The 15,913-nt window shown below is 32.0% G+C and overlaps 1 protein-coding gene across 1 annotated transcript; it reads right to left on the reverse strand.

The window, feature by feature from the left end:
• Nucleotides 1-913: 913 nt before the first annotated feature.
• On the reverse strand, nucleotides 914-6,765 carry LOC136976262 (transcription factor ovo-like homolog lin-48). The gene is made up of 5 exons (XM_067271484.1): nucleotides 6,269-6,765; nucleotides 2,998-3,317; nucleotides 2,786-2,925; nucleotides 2,115-2,272; nucleotides 914-2,032 (listed from the first exon to the last, which is right to left on the reverse strand). The coding sequence occupies exons 1-5, from the start codon at nucleotides 6,468-6,470 to the stop codon at nucleotides 1,716-1,718; spliced, it is 1,137 nt and encodes a 378-aa protein (XP_067127585.1). The 5' UTR covers nucleotides 6,471-6,765; the 3' UTR covers nucleotides 914-1,715.
• Nucleotides 6,766-15,913: the final 9,148 nt, after the last annotated feature.

Genomic DNA, 15,913 nt, shown 5'->3' on the forward strand with positions numbered 1-15,913 from the left:
TTTCGCTCAAGGCATTTAGACACAAGTCTGACGAATATCAAAGGCACCGACACAAGCTGCTCTGCAGTTGATTTATATCTGAGTTTTGTATCTATAGGTTCGACGAAGATCGAGTTAATAATTTTGAACTTTCACAGTCATTTTATAGCTAAAATCGATATTTTATATTTTTTTATACTTCGATTTATATTTAAAAAATATATAGCTTTTAATTATGAATTATTGATTTAAATTTTACGTATTCGTTTTTTTATTTGTCGTTAGATGGAGCCACATTTTTAAAGCTTTCCCTTCATTGTGTCAAATTTTTTTTTAGATTTATTAATTTTTTTAACTTAATTTAGATTCATTCTCGTTAATCCGATTTTATTTTAATTAATTTATTTATTTACAACTTGATTAAAGACCATCTGAAAAGTTAACAAAATGACCAAATATTAAGTTTAAATTCAATAATTTGAGACTTTTTGAGATAGGAACCTGGCAAATTATATAACAATTTATCTTGTACATATATTTCATTAAAGTGATTAATAAAATGAAGTAATACATATTTGAACATTTTTTCTGATGCATTTAATTTGTTCTTTAATGGCTCTTATATTCAAACGCGGGCCTACTAAATGAAATTTTTATTCGAAATAAAAGTAAATCCTATTTGAATAATATAAAATAAATATTTGGTCGATTTTAATCTTTTACAATACGCAAAACAGGACCAGAAAAATAGAAATTCATCGCATTCCAATCTTAGTCTATATAGAATAATACTTTCTGAATCGATACGTCCCACTATTGTCTAAGTAAATAAATAAACTTCGTTCAGTTATATTAACCGTTACGAAGACAAATATGCCGGTTAAATGTCTTATATAAAATTTAAAATACAAAACATTTTAAACAAAGCTTTATAAAAAAAAAGTTTATTTACAGTTGTCCAGTAATTCTATTAGTGTTTAAGACAAAGGCACTTTTTGCTTATCCCTTTTGTAAATGGTGTAACACACATTTCAATATTAGAATTAAATAGGAACGACTTTGTTAAAAAAATATAAGGATGCTTTTCTCCTTTCGGGAAGTTTTGTACAAGTTTTTAATAGAAAGAGAACAGCGATCCAATTATATTAAAAAAATAATAATAAATTGTACTTTTCAGGGAAGCCACTTCGAGAGTTTTTTTTTAATATAAAAAATATTTTATGGAATGTTTTATGAAAAAACAACAACAAATAAATTCTCAGCAAGATCAAAAAATAGTAGTTTTGTACTCAAAACTCATTAGGAAATACATAAAATACTGTATGTACATTATAATACAGAGTGTTTCAAAAGCGTGAAAAGGACCCAAAGTAAATTACCATTTCCATACTCTAAGAGATTGTGTACCTCATTCTATGAGAGGATGAAGGTACGTTACGAAGTTTAATTATTTACAAAATAGAGACTTCCTCTATTATTATTATGATTATCTGCTAAGTTAGTTTGCACACGGTGCAGTATCGGTTATTTTACTTTTTAAAAAAATAAGGGACAAATAAAAGCGCTTTAAATTAAAATTATTACTACAAAAATATTAAAAAATATTACGGATGATCTGTACTGCCATCTATTACCTAAAATATAAACTAGGTATCTGTCTCCCCTAACAAGTAAAACTACTTTTGAAACACACTGCAACAAGGAATGGAAAGACACGTATGAAATTGAGCAGAGATTCAGGTTTCTTTGCACGCTTGAGAAGTTGCTAATCTTAAACACATGATGGGTGCAGAAGAATCTGTAAATTTGAAGTGACGTTTATCGTAAAATTTGAGAAGCGCCGGACTGTAAGGATGATTTTCCTTCAAATGAATATAATGCACTTCGGGTTCGCTTGTGGTGTGACCACATTCTTCACAAACATAAACTTTAGCTCTCCTTTCTTTGTAGGCATAGTTATGTTGAATTCCGTGAACTTTTAATTTATGAGATTCGAGAGAACATCGTTGTGTGAATGATTTCTCACACTGACTACATTTGTAGGGCCGAACACCTGCAACGATTTTTATATATTAATTAATTATTAATACATCAAATTTTTTTTAAATATATTATTTAATTAGTGCGCTTATTACCTGTGTGGGTTCGGGTGTGTCTTTTGAGATCGAAAGTATCGTTGAAACCTTTTCCACAAAACGTGCAAAGATAACGCTTCATGTTACTGTGACATTTACGATGACGATTTAACAGACGTTGCAGGCCAAAAGTTTTGCCACATATCTGGCAATTGAACCTAGAAATTTTTTAAAAACAATAAATTTTATTACCGTCCAATGTGCCTTTTTAATTTCAGAAAGGAAACATTCTAATTTCCGATAAATTTAATTTAGACCCAATAGTTGATTTAGAAAATATGATTTAAGTAAGATTTTTGTAAAGTTCATTATTCAATAGACTACTTTTATCTCCTTTAAGATTAAGTGTTAACGGAATAAATCTTAATCTCCGCTCTTATAAAGTTTACTTATTCTTGTTATTTTTCAGTATTTATTTCTTAAAAAAGCTTTTCATTAAGCAATAGTTCTGAAAATTTACGAAAATCTCCAGCATCCTGGATTGAAAGGAGACATCCTGATCTTTTCTCCATTTGACGTCTCACGGGATTGATGTAGAGCGATTATCGATTTATTGCAAGAGCGATTTGATTATTTTCGAAGAAGTAGATACTTTTATAGCATTAAAAAGCCAAATCGAATTAACTATCCAAACATTATCCTTTGTAGCTACAAATAGGCCCTATATTTACCTGTTGTCTTCAGATACTTTATTTATTTGTTTAGAATCGTCTAAAGTTTCGTCTCGCATATCATCAGATCTTAACATAGGATTTTTAATTCCGTGTCCTCCATTGACGAATTCCAAAGACACATTTGAAGGAAGCCCTAGCTATAATTTAATACAAAAGATAAGTCTTTTTTAATAAAAAAAATATATGATTTATATGGAAGATATTCATACCCTTTGTTGAAGTTCTGATATTCGAGACGATAAAGCTGGATGTAATCCTTTTGAAAATTCTTCAGAAGAATTTTGGGTATTATCGCTCTCGGGAGATGGTGGTTGTAATGGAACACTTTTTATCACAGGTACTGGAAGAGAAGAAAGACGAACAGGAAGAGATGTGATGGTAAGTCGCATTCTTTCAATCAGTTTTGGATCGTAGTTTGTAGTCGATACCCTTTCCGGACTGAGAGGCGGGGGAGAAATTGGAGGAGTGTGAGAAACGGGTCTGCTACGATCCACCACTTGCCAGCTGTCAGTTGAACATTGAGAATCATCTAAAAGGAATGAATTATTAAAAATTTACTAAAAAGAATTGTGTCAGATTTTTATATATTAAAATTAATATATAAAATGTGTAAAATGCTATTTATTTACGCTTATATTTAAACCACAGCGCCGAAAAATTCTAACCAACTTGTCACGAAATATATCCTCAAACTACGATACGGTATTAAATACAGATAAATTTTCCACATCAGTTGTTTACACTCTTTACAGAATGTTAAAAAAAAGTTAATTATTTGTATAATTTAATATCAAAATAATCATCCATTCTTTCCGATATATTTAAAAACCAAAGAAGAATTAATTGAATGAAACTCGTAAATTTATTTTTCATCTTCCAAAACTTGAATGAGCCAATAACCGATTCCTCTATAACAAATAATAAATTAAAGGAGCATATATCATATGGTGAAAAAGATGAGTTGTGATTATAGATCCTTTACCTCTTAAATGAATGCAGTAGTGCAAAGTAGACAATCAATAATGATATTTAAATAAACCAGATTTTAATTCAGTCGAACTGGTCATGATTGATCCAAAGTGATCAGAATGATAAGATTTTGTGAAAGTAGCACGTGGCACATCAACAACGACAACGCCCGGTTTATGAAAACTAGTACCGCCACCGGGTAGAAGAAGGGTCACCTTGAAAAGCGAAAGTGTCTAGTTTCTTTATAACGGACGGTTCCGTTCCATTGTTGCTCTAACAGTTACGCCATCGTCGTGAAAGACACCTTCCGGGTAGAAAGCCAAATATCGTAATTTCCATTTGCGTTATGCCTCACCTTTTAAAAATACACCTTCACTTTATTATTTTTTTTTTTTATACCGTAATAAGAAATGAATTGTACACTTTCGCTGAAGAACTCTGTAGGCAGCACGACTACGTAAAAAAGAAATCTCTTTAGATCGAGAAGAAATTTTTCGGAAAAGGAAAAAAAAAAATTTCCTCTAAAGCTACTCGGAAAATTACGTCACAAATTTTCGCAATTTCACAACTTCAAATTAATTCCTTCCTTTATGAGGAGAGGAAACACGTGTTAAATTAATAATTGTTTCATTCGCTCCGCCAGTTTGACCTATTTAGATTCGAATTCGTATTACGTTTATATTATTAAAAGATCAATTTTTAAACTTAAAGAGTTTGACGATTATCTTCATTTGAATAAACAGGAGAGAGATTTTACTATAAATTTTGCGATTATTACTTAAACTTGAATCAAAATGGAGTTAGTTGACGCACACCTGCATTCAAGGCCACTGCCAAGGACACATTTGGAAGCTCAGCTACGCCTTCGTCGTCATCAATAACGAGGAGTGATTATAGAAGTACGATTCTGTGAGTAAAAGTTACCCGGATTTTCCTTTCAGTTTTTTTTTTTTTAATGAAATAACGTTTGTTTTATTCAAACGAGTTTACGAATGTTACGGGTTTGTCAACTGTACACAACAATTCCACGAATATTCAATTTCCAAGAATATATATACGTTGTAAACGTCGGCATTGAGACAATCTAACGCATTATTCCAATGGCTAACTGTCGCGAGAACGGCATTTTGATTGTAGAACGAGTTTTCGTACTGATCCTCTACGTCCCACTAAAGTCCCAACATGTTAATTGGATTCAGATCTCTATCAGATATTTCACTTTTTATTCCCTTAGAATTCTCAAAGAATACTAAATAATGGCGTAGCCAAGTAAAAAACATTATAAAATTTCTATTGCTGTGTCTTCCACCATACTATTTCATTGTCTCGTACTTACCTGTAGAAGATTTATCGAAACTAATACGGAGTTTAAATGAATAATTTACGGGGGGGAAGGAATTTTCATTTTAAGAAACTTCAGGCTTAACTTATTAATTAAAATTTTTAAAAAAAAATTAGTAAAAATTATTCAGAAACGTACACGAATATCTATTAAATACTCACCGAATAGATCTATTTTATCAAGTTAAGGTCTGGTGTTTCACCTATGAAACACCAGACCTAACTAGATTCAACTACTAACACCATAATAGTTTATGGGCATTTTTTATCGTAACATAATTTGAGTTTTACGAAAAAAAAAATAACACGTATGACGATTGTTTTGGTCCAACTTCTTAAAATGCATTTCACGAACTCACGCATAAAATTAACGTGACACCGATGGCCCTGAACTCAATTCACGTGATTTCGAAGGAGGTCAGGGACGGAACATCCTCCTCCAAAAAAAAAGAAGGAAAAAATGTAATAGATTACGTTATCAATCTGGCTGTTATTTTAGTGAAATCGTCTGACTAAGGTTGTGGGTAAGTCGGAGTCATTTTGGGTTTCAAGGGTTAGTTGTTCTCGGAAGAGACTTTCCGAAATGGGTTTCGGTTAAAAAAACATCAAGAAAGAATGACTGCATTCGTCTCCGACCTTAAAAATACCATTATAAATTACATTTTAGGATTAGTTTCGGTTAATGTGAAAATGGATATTCTCAGAACTTTGGATTTAATCCAAGACTACGTATTGTTTACCGTAGATTTGGTTTTAATCGAACAGGATATCGATCGTTCTTCGTTAAATTTTTAAAAGTTACGATAATACGTATACATATATATAATTTATATTAAGGAAATTACCGTGTTATCGTGGTGTAATTTATCTTTGTATACATATAACAACGCTAAAAATCTCTGCGTACCGATATGCAAATCGAGCTGTTTGGCGTTAGTTAACGTTTTATCTTCTCCACGTGTGCACGATTATTCGTTTTACGTAGTGTTATATAAGATTACTTAATGACTACTTACGGGAGTTTTACGGATTATAAACGATTAAAATTCGAACGGTTTTTAGAAGCGAAAACGAGAAGAACGTTTTAAACGCAGAGAAATCAACAGAACGATTCTGGGCACATTATCCGTAACTTAACGAAAATGTCAAACGTAAAATTAAAAAACATACCTGGTAGACTATCCGTTTTAGTGACGGCGACTATCATTTGTTCCGGGCTGGGGGGCGGTGTGACCGTGCCCCCTGGCCCCCAACGACAATGGGTACGATTTTTTGCGCACGAGAAAGGCTTTCGGCATGGTCGGTGTTTTTGGACCCGACTGGACCCTGGAGAGGCGGAGGAGCGGGACGAAAAAGGGAAAGTGCCGAACATGCGCAGAAAACGTCAAGGTCTCGTCTACCTGTCGGCCAAGGTTGGAGGCGTCGAGACGGTCAATGACAGCGATTGTGCTCACCGGAACAGAAACACCCCCTGAAGGAGGCCTTGCAAACCATCTAACCTGCTCCAATGGCAATTTTATCCATATTATCTTCTAGGTCGACTTTCGTCTATAAATAAAATAGTCCTAAAATAAAAGAAACTCAATCAATACCGACGTCACGTGAGGTGATAGTTTCCCCTTTTTCCTCATCGTATTTATGTATATGTAAACTATAGAGATAACGCGAGTTACGAAGCGAAAGTACGGGTCGAGCCACGCTAGGTTATTTTGTCGTTTTTTTTTTAGCCCGGGGAAATATTACAACTTCCAGTTAGAAATTGTTTCGTTTATTCCGGTTAATTATTAAAAATTCGTGACAAATTTGACGCCGATACGAATTATTTACGACTTCTTAACTAAGTCGAAACTGTACGGTTTTTTTATGGTGCGTACAGTTTACAAATAACCGGTTCGAATGTAATAACATAGACATCAGTAAAACGAATCAAAGATCATAGTGTAAAAAGCAGTCTGCTCGCTTGTGTAATAGTCTCTGATACAGTATTTAGTTCTCGGGTACAGGGCTCACTCCTTTGTAGTTCCCATTACATAACATGACAGTTATGAACGAGAAAGTGTTGATGGAAACAAACGAGTCGGAGGCAGGAACGGTTCTGAATGGGATTGAACCAGTTGGCCTGTCAATGTAATAATATTTGTTGCAGGACGATAAATCTTTACACTTTAAGTTACGTCATAAAAGCTACTATTGAAGTTCTGTCGCTTGATGAAAACATTGTCCTTTAATAGTTGACGATTCTTAAACAACAAAGGGACCTTAGGGTTGATAAATGATGGAGGACTGCTGAAAGCCAAAGCTTCTGGTTTATTTTTCAGTTATTTAAACGACGAGATAGACCAAAGAACCCATTGAGTCTCTTAGAAAAGGGATTAATTAATTAGTTATAAATATTAGAAAAAAAATTAATAATTTATAAATAGGTTGGGAGCGAGGAAAATTGTTTAATTTTATTATAAATCATTTTATAATTTTTTTAAAAAATAAAACACGACACAATTAATTCCAAAATTTATGTAACGCTTTCTCACAAGGTCAGGAATACTTTCCTTAAGGTAAATAAAGAAAAGTATAAATTTTACAGGTATTATGTAAACGAGTAAAATAATATATAATTAAATTTATTTATTTTAAAAAATTCCCATTAAGACTTTATTCTGATGTTTGTTTAATCTCCATACTTTTATCGAAATCTAACGACGAGAACGGCATTTATTTGATTTATTTTTAAATAATCGCGCTTTATATGGAGATAAGTTAGCCCAATTAATATTTTATAATGCTTCAAGAACAAAAAGAAATCATTAAAACAGCAATTACCATTTTTAATCGGTTACATCGAACGTTATTAAAGAGTTTTCGTTGTGTTAATTTCGCTTATTACCCTTTTTTGTACTCGATATTATAGAGAAAAAAAAGCGAATACTTCATATTAAATGTAAAAATATCTGCGAAACAAGTTTTGGCAATTGATTTCCGAATTAGCCAGGTTCCCCATTGAACAAGTTGGAGAAAAAGCGGAAAAACGAAGTAAGGCAATATGGCAGCAGGTGTTACAAAAACCTGCATCTCTGCAATATCAAACCGGTAGTCACTCGGCTGGGTCATCGGCTCTTCTCTCTAGGTCATTGCCGTCTTCTTCCTGGGAAACTGTATTCCTCCGTGACGACTTTCAAGATCTATCTGTGCCCGAATGGATGCACATGTCTTACTTTTGTTTGTTTTTCTCCACTTCTGCGCTTCCCACCGGATATATATTAGTCGAAATATTTATCTGTCAAATCAATAGTTATATTCGAATAAATTTTTAAATATGTATATGTAAAATTTGGTAATGTTTGCGATCGAACGATAGCAACCATGTTTATAAACGATGTGTTGAATAGAAAAAATTCGTAGGTCAAACAGTACGTACTGTACGTCACTCGTTTGTAAATCTCTCATTGAGATAATTAGAATTTTCATGCGAAAACATTAATATATAAGCAGATAATTTTACAAATGAATGTTTTAAAAATGTAAAAGCTTATATATAAACGAAATACGCATCAAAAATAGGTATTTGAACCATTCAGAAAGAGCCTTTGTTCGACTGAGTAAGCTCCTCATTATTCTCTTGGCAGCCAGTTGTTCCTAAGATGGTACTTCACCTCGTGGCATCTCAACCTGTTATTAACAGAACAGTGGGCTGTGAGCATTGCTCGACTATCTCAGAGGGCATCAACTCTTTCTCTCGACGGGGGTCAGATCCTGCAAGGCCGGATACAAAGACGAAAGAAAGTGGTTGCAATTCTGAAAGAAGAATCGCCGTATATATAAAAGATACCCGATACAGACAACACTGTTTTTATATATAAATTGGCTAATTTCTCTACCTTTAAATTGTTTTATGGATGATTAAATAAATATAGAATTATTCTATTGTAAATAATTAAAATTCTCTTTATTCATTTGTAAAAATATTTTATAAATTTAAATAAAATATTTCCTATTTACATTGGAAATTTAAAGAATCCATTTAAATAATCTCTTTTCAATATTTTCTAACTACTTTTAATTATATAATTGATCCCTTTTTTTGTAAATCTTAACGTTAATTATGAAGTTCTACGTAATAAATTCCAGTTTCTATTATAATCTTCCAGATGTAAAATGGTTCATTTACCAAAAAAAAGCCCTTTAAAACTTCACGTGTAAATCCGCGGGTAGTGATTAATTTTTAACGTTACGGAAGCGAAGACGTGAAACACTAAGACTAAAGCAATTTGAGACTTTACTTGCAGAATATATTTTAAAATTAGCTTTGTTATTTGAAAGAGAATTTTTCCAGACACACAACCAAGGCCGTCCCGGCATTAACGGGGTTCTAGGCTACTGACCTCGAGAGAGTTAGGGAATGAAGTGCGACTACCCTGGTGCCCGAAGCCAGTGAACTCTTGCATGTCAACAACACGTCATCCATCGTGTTTAGTGACGTAATAAGTCGAACTTCCTGTGCTTCACTTTCCATTAAAAACTAGTCATTCTCATAACCACTCGTCCGAGCAACTTTTGCCAGAATGGCCTTTGATGATGCAAAAGGCTGTTACTCTTTACCTTTAACACGACTCATTTATTAAACCCGTTAAATTAATGTACAATGCCACTTTATGTTTTATATAATAGGCATTTTTTTTCTAAGGAGGCTCAACTATTAATCTCTTATTAAACTTCCATTAAAGAGTGGGGCGTGAGGATTAAGAAGCTTTTGATTTATTTGTAAAGACTTTTAATATAATTTAGAACGACTTTAATAACAGTTACTAATGAATTAAGTGTTTAATAGAAACGTAAGAATCTTCTAAAGTAAATAGCCTACAGGCTTACGTAGGAATCTACAGGCCTATAGCGTACAGTACATAAAATATTTTAAAATAAATGTATCAAACAAACAGGCGTTGACCCCTTGAACTTAATTAAGGGTTGACTCAGATTAAAAGTCAACGAAGCTCAGAGTGCAGCGCCTTTTACCAAAACAAACGTGACTGAGCCTTTACCCGAAACGGAGGGATGAGTAGCCTACATCTAACTGAATTAGGTTTAATAATATTCTATCGTATTTATTATGGTCTTAATATTAAATTGTGGATTCATATCTCATTTTAATTAAAACTTTCCTAAAGCTGATATTTTAGAAGAGTCCATAAAAACTTTTCGTATAGACTTAATAATGACTTAATAATCTATTAAGTGAATTATAACTTTATAAATACATTTAGAGGAGAAAATAAAGCAGAAATATTCGCAAATATTTAGGCTATTTTAAAACTGTTTCGCCCCCGAAGTACCGTACTTCTATGCAAATGGCGGATATCCACGAGGCTATAGATTCAAAATGTCGGATATTTTAGCATTAAAAAAATCCTGTAATTAAAAATAAAACATTTCGTCGTTCTTGTTAGTTAAATTACGAGAAAATTCTTGATAAATTTGGAATTTTATTATAAGAAAAAGTGTTTCTGACAAGAGAAAATTAGAGTAGTTATATTATTTTAGTAGGATATAATAAGTCAGAGAAGGATTTGAAGAGGAATAGATGAACTGTGTATAGAAAAAAGGACAATGGTTGAATAGGCTATTTGATAATAGGTGTAATATACCTTTAAAGTAAGCTTATTAACAGAGAAAGAGAGGGAAAAAACCAACTTATGTAATTTATCTGATGAACCAGAACCTGATTAAAATTCTTTTTTTTTCTTCTTCTTTTTAACACTGATTTGAAAACTCTTAACATCGACCGTTGTCTTAGAATCAGTAAGAAAATCGTTATAAAGGCGATCGACGGTGCGAAGGGAAGAGCATCCAAGAGTGGTATTCTAATCAAAGGAGCGAAAAAATATAGTTAAGAATGTTAATTACATCAGGAGAATTTTCAAAGGGGCCGAAGGATTATTTCAGAAGAGCCTTGGGTCAAGGCTGTGGAAAAGGCTGCCTAGTTGTAGGTCACTGGCACTGGAAAGACTAACGCATGTGCAAATGCAGTCACGGGGGGAGGTGAATGACATTCGTGTTATTCGGCATTGTCACGTGACTTAAATGGTAGCCAATAACCTAGAGTTCATCGTCCCCAAAGGTGATTGGTAAACAGGACTTTACTTTCCACCAATAATCCCCCGGCGCTCAATCGGCTCGGAGGGAGCTTTTCACTCGCTTGTTTACAATGTTTGTCAAACATTATTTATTTATACAGGACTTTAATTTTAAAGTTTTAAAACGTTCCAAAATTGGAAAATATCCATCATTTCTTATTTATAAACGCTTAAAACAATTTGTATCCATTCGTAATCATTTAATCTTCAAAAATTTACATAAATGTACTTAAAAATTATTTTAAAAAAATTAATTTTTATTAAGTGAATTTTTTTCAAAAGTCTTCTTTAAAATCAAAATAAAGTCATCGAAATTTCAGAAAGTAAAAGAACAATAGCACATAAATTTAATTAAATTTAGCTTTTGAAAAATGTGTAGTAACAAAAAAAAAAAGAAGAAATTTCAAATGGAAACTAATGATCTTCATAAAACAAAATATTTCAGTTACATTTTTAAAAAATCCCATTTCGTGTTTTCAATTTTTAAATACTACTTCAACTAATCTCTTTTTGTGTTAACATTGGCATCCGCTTTTGTATCTGGAAATGGGAATTCTACTTGAGCTATTTTATAACGCCTAAGTCAGGGGTCAAAACATAATCACGGACTAACACTACACCGCAGCGTTAAACGTTTCCATTTTTTTCGTGTTTATTCATAGTGTCAAAGGCCCATAACAATGAGAATGGATAAAAGAAAAACTGATAATTGGGAAATAGGAAATTGATACTCTGCTGTGTTATAGGAAATATGAGAACCAAACAAAAATATTAAGAATACTTCCACTTTGTTGTTGAATTTTTCAATGTGTTTTTTTTGGGGGGGCTTCTTTTTCTTATTATTTCGGAAAATAAAATTATAACAGAGTGTATTAATGAATTCCAACATAACTAAACTACAGATAAGTAAAACATATCTAACTTATAACATGATATTTATCATATATACTGAAAAATCATTTTTAAAAATTTCACTTATAGATTCATAACTGTACATTAAGCTGAGATTTGGTAGTGAAAAGATATATTGTACTGGGAGATAAAAATTTCTTTGAAGAATTAAAGATAAGTAAAGGTGACCCCTTTTTCATTTTTAAGAAACTAAACCGATTTTGGGTGAAGTTCCGGGAGTTGGAACAGCTGCCTTTCACTCCATTCACATCCATCCTTCTCAAAGAGTACGGAAGCAGTTCAGGATCTCTATTGTTGCCACAAGGGGTCTGCACGTGTCCGAATTTGTCAGCAGACGCTCACCCCATTGTAAATGCTCTATATTTAGTAATAGACGAAAGGAAAAGTGGCATTCTCTCTTCGGGCGCGCGGCATTCTTTATGTCTGTCTCCTTAAAGTCCTTCGCCCCTCGACCTCATCTTGGGTGTTGGATCACCTGTTCATTTAATTAGCCAGCTTCTCGTTAAATATTTATAGTTTAAGGATGAAAGATCGCGCATAACGGGGATAATCTCATTAGGCCAGTAGGATGAAATGGGATTAACATTCGTATCCTTCAGTGGATCCTTAGAAAGGGTTTTTATTGAAAGATCAGATTAAAAGCCAAAAACTTTAACTGGATTAGAAAGGTATTACTTAAAAATGTGTTAGGTTCTTTTCTTTTATTGTTTAAAAGTAAACGACTTTCATTTTTAATGTGTAGCCTGTAATAAAATGCTTCGTTTATGAGACTTTCTTGTGGATAAAGAAATCTAAACAAAAATTTTCAGACGTTTTGAAATTTTTACTTTTCATGTCTGATAAAAAGTATTACGCCTACATTTTTGTTAAAAACTTGAAAATGCATTTAATTCTTAATGACAAACTTTAATAGAATTTTTACATAACAAAAGTCGGCATTAGAATGCAAAATATATACTTTGCCGTCTCAAAAATATTATTATTTCGACCTAAAAATTTTAGCACGAACTCGTGAATTCGTATTGAAATACTCAAAAAATTAGTTATAGAACATCCTCAGATATTCAGTAAAAGACACTAAAAATTACAGTTTTCTTTCATTATTTATTCCCATTCCTATGTTCATTTCTCGCATACAGAACTTCAAATAATGCTCGCATTTCTAAGCCAAATTCATTTCAGGCCTATTATTATTACTTTTTATTCTTCATTTGCAAAAGTTATTACTACAGTTTGTTGTCTTACACGTCAATTTAAAATGCTTAAAGCGGAAAAATTCCTACCGTTGTTTCTTATTACACAATGTCGGCTCAAATATAGAATCGCATACCAATCGATATTAAAGAGAAATGTATACAGTTTATATGAAATCCGTGCATTTTCTTTATTAATATTTTCACTTTTTTATTACATAATATTTTCTGAAATGAGTTTAGCCTATACGAGGGATCAGATTCAAGTTACGTGTAGTGATGTAATTAGATTTATAGACTTAATTATATCGTTACGGAATTATGTGCAGATTACGGTAATTTTTCTTAACGAGGAATTTTGAATTAAATTTCTATATCCAATATTATTAAGAGTAGTTAATGCTTATTACATAACGTCTTAATTAAGGTATGTTTTTAGTTATGAATTTTCTTACGGGTCGATTTTTAACGTAAGCCCTACTTCATTTTATTTTATTTATGTGTTTGAACCATTTATATTTCCTAAAGAGTAAATGTTGTTACATTTATTCCGAATACAGGCTCTATTATATGAGGATATTTTATCCGGATTATGCCACAATTTCCTCAAGTTTACAGCAATCATTTTGTGTTTACATATTCATTTAGAGTGAGAATAATTCCAGAATTACATGCAATATATCTCTAAAAATCTGTAGTAGTGTTATTAAGTATCGTGAGCCTATCTTGAGCAAATCCCAATAGAAAATGAGTAGAAAATATTAATATTAGTCAAATAAATCAAAATTATAGACATAATATTAAGATTTTTATATTTAATTAAAGATGTAGATCATTTTCTAAAAGATTATACACGAAAAGAAAACACGGCGAACAACTTCACAGGTGTTAAAAACTTAACCATCTCGTGGATTTAATAGTCCAATTTAACAGAGGGTAGCTCATACTACTGTGACGCAATTCAAAATGTGATCTGGGCAGAAGGTTTAAGAGGTCTATTTTACGTAATAAAAAACTAAGAAAACATAGAATAAATTATTCCTTTTTTTTTCAAATTACCTACTGATCCTCTAGACTAGTGTTTCGTGTGTTCTTTAGTTTTTTTTCCTTTACCTCGTTTTTTTTTACCAAAAATCGTACGACTCAAATTATTTTTTAAGTTCTAATGATCTAATAACGTATCACGATTCACTTTTTCTGTTTTTATATTATATTTTAGTAATATTGAAATGTTTTTATCGATCGACAAACGTTTTTCTTGCCCTCACAGTTTGTCTTCAAACAAGAATAGATGAAGTAATATTTTCAACGATTATCAGGAATATTATTAAGCAGTGGGATTAGTAGATTCAATGTTGAATTAATGTATAATACAGTATACATATACTGTACAAGTTATATACTTAATATATATATATATACTGTATTCCGTATAGGAGAGACTGTATAGGAGAAATTATTCGGGACACTAAGTAAAGCCGGACATGAAATATTGTAAAAAGAAAGGTTGGTAGCACTGTCATGTTGCGTCATGATTCCTATCGGCCACGCAGTATTGACGTGTGTTGTTATGTTTGCACGTTTCCGTCCATGCTTTGTGCAGCTGAAAACTCGTTCTTTTTGAAAGAGTTTTACTCTTTTTCAGGAAATGTAATACAAGTATCACATGAAGTTTTTATATTTCTTTATAAATGTGGATAATAATGTATTTCGTGCTATTTATTTACCATATATCAAAAGTTAGATAGGGCAACGTCTTTCTTTCCAAAGCTGATTCCGAAGCTGACTCTCAAACATGAGGCAACCACGGATGTACTTTTTCAGGCCAATCACAGACATCTAAAGTGTCCAGAATTGCCCCAGGATGCACTTTTTTTTAAAATAAATTTATTCAATTTTTCTTACGATACTCTACAAGTTTTAGTTGCCACTGTCGGGAGCAGATACTGATCATGGAAATCCAAAATTGTAGTGATTTAATATTTGAGATGTACATTTCCCTTTTTATAAATTGACGAATTTATTGCATTTCAATTTCTAATGAATATGTGTAAATAAACTACATTTCATTTCTTCGTTTCCTTTGTCTACAAAATTTGGCCATTTTCTAGCTGTGTCGTTGCCCCAGGCACTGTCGCAAGGGAATACCGAACACTGCAAAGTTGTCTAATTTTTAATCTTTTGAGGAAAAAACAAGTTAGATTTTTTAAACGTCGTATACCATGTAGTGGCCAACGGATTGGAGTATCAATTGATATAAAAATATCTAAATTTTCTCTACTGAGTCTCGGATACAGACTAACAAAATGTATTCCCAATTCTCCCAGTCTTCCCTGTATATAGGCTACACACGTAGACATCTAGAGTCATGTGTCTATAGTTATATTGATATAAGATAGGCCTACATAATGGATGATGCTAAAGGATAATTTAATCAGCTCTTTTCCACCATATTCCAATTGTATGTTTAAAATAGACCTATGATAAAAAATATACAAAACGAAAAAATTCTTTCTAAATTTTAAACATACGCATTAAAAAAAACTAATATATTTTTTTAGCAATTAGCAAGTTATTCTTCA

This window comes from Centruroides vittatus, unplaced genomic scaffold (genome assembly GCF_030686945.1).
Source record: "Centruroides vittatus isolate TY-2023 unplaced genomic scaffold, ASM3068694v2 contig_4, whole genome shotgun sequence".
NCBI classification, from domain to species: domain Eukaryota; kingdom Metazoa; phylum Arthropoda; class Arachnida; order Scorpiones; family Buthidae; genus Centruroides; species Centruroides vittatus.

Excerpts from the sequence above, each read along its gene's own strand:
- LOC136976262 (XM_067271484.1), bottom strand. The coding sequence starts at position 6,470 with ATGTTCGGCACTTTCCCTTTTTCGTCCCGCTCCTCCGCCTCTCCAGGG. Across the intron at positions 2,926-2,997 it reads TATCAGAACTTCAACAAAGG|CTAGGGCTTCCTTCAAATGT; the intron begins GTATGAATATCT and ends ATTAAATTATAG. Across the intron at positions 2,273-2,785 it reads AAAGTATCTGAAGACAACAG|GTTCAATTGCCAGATATGTG; the intron begins GTAAATATAGGG and ends AAAAATTTCTAG.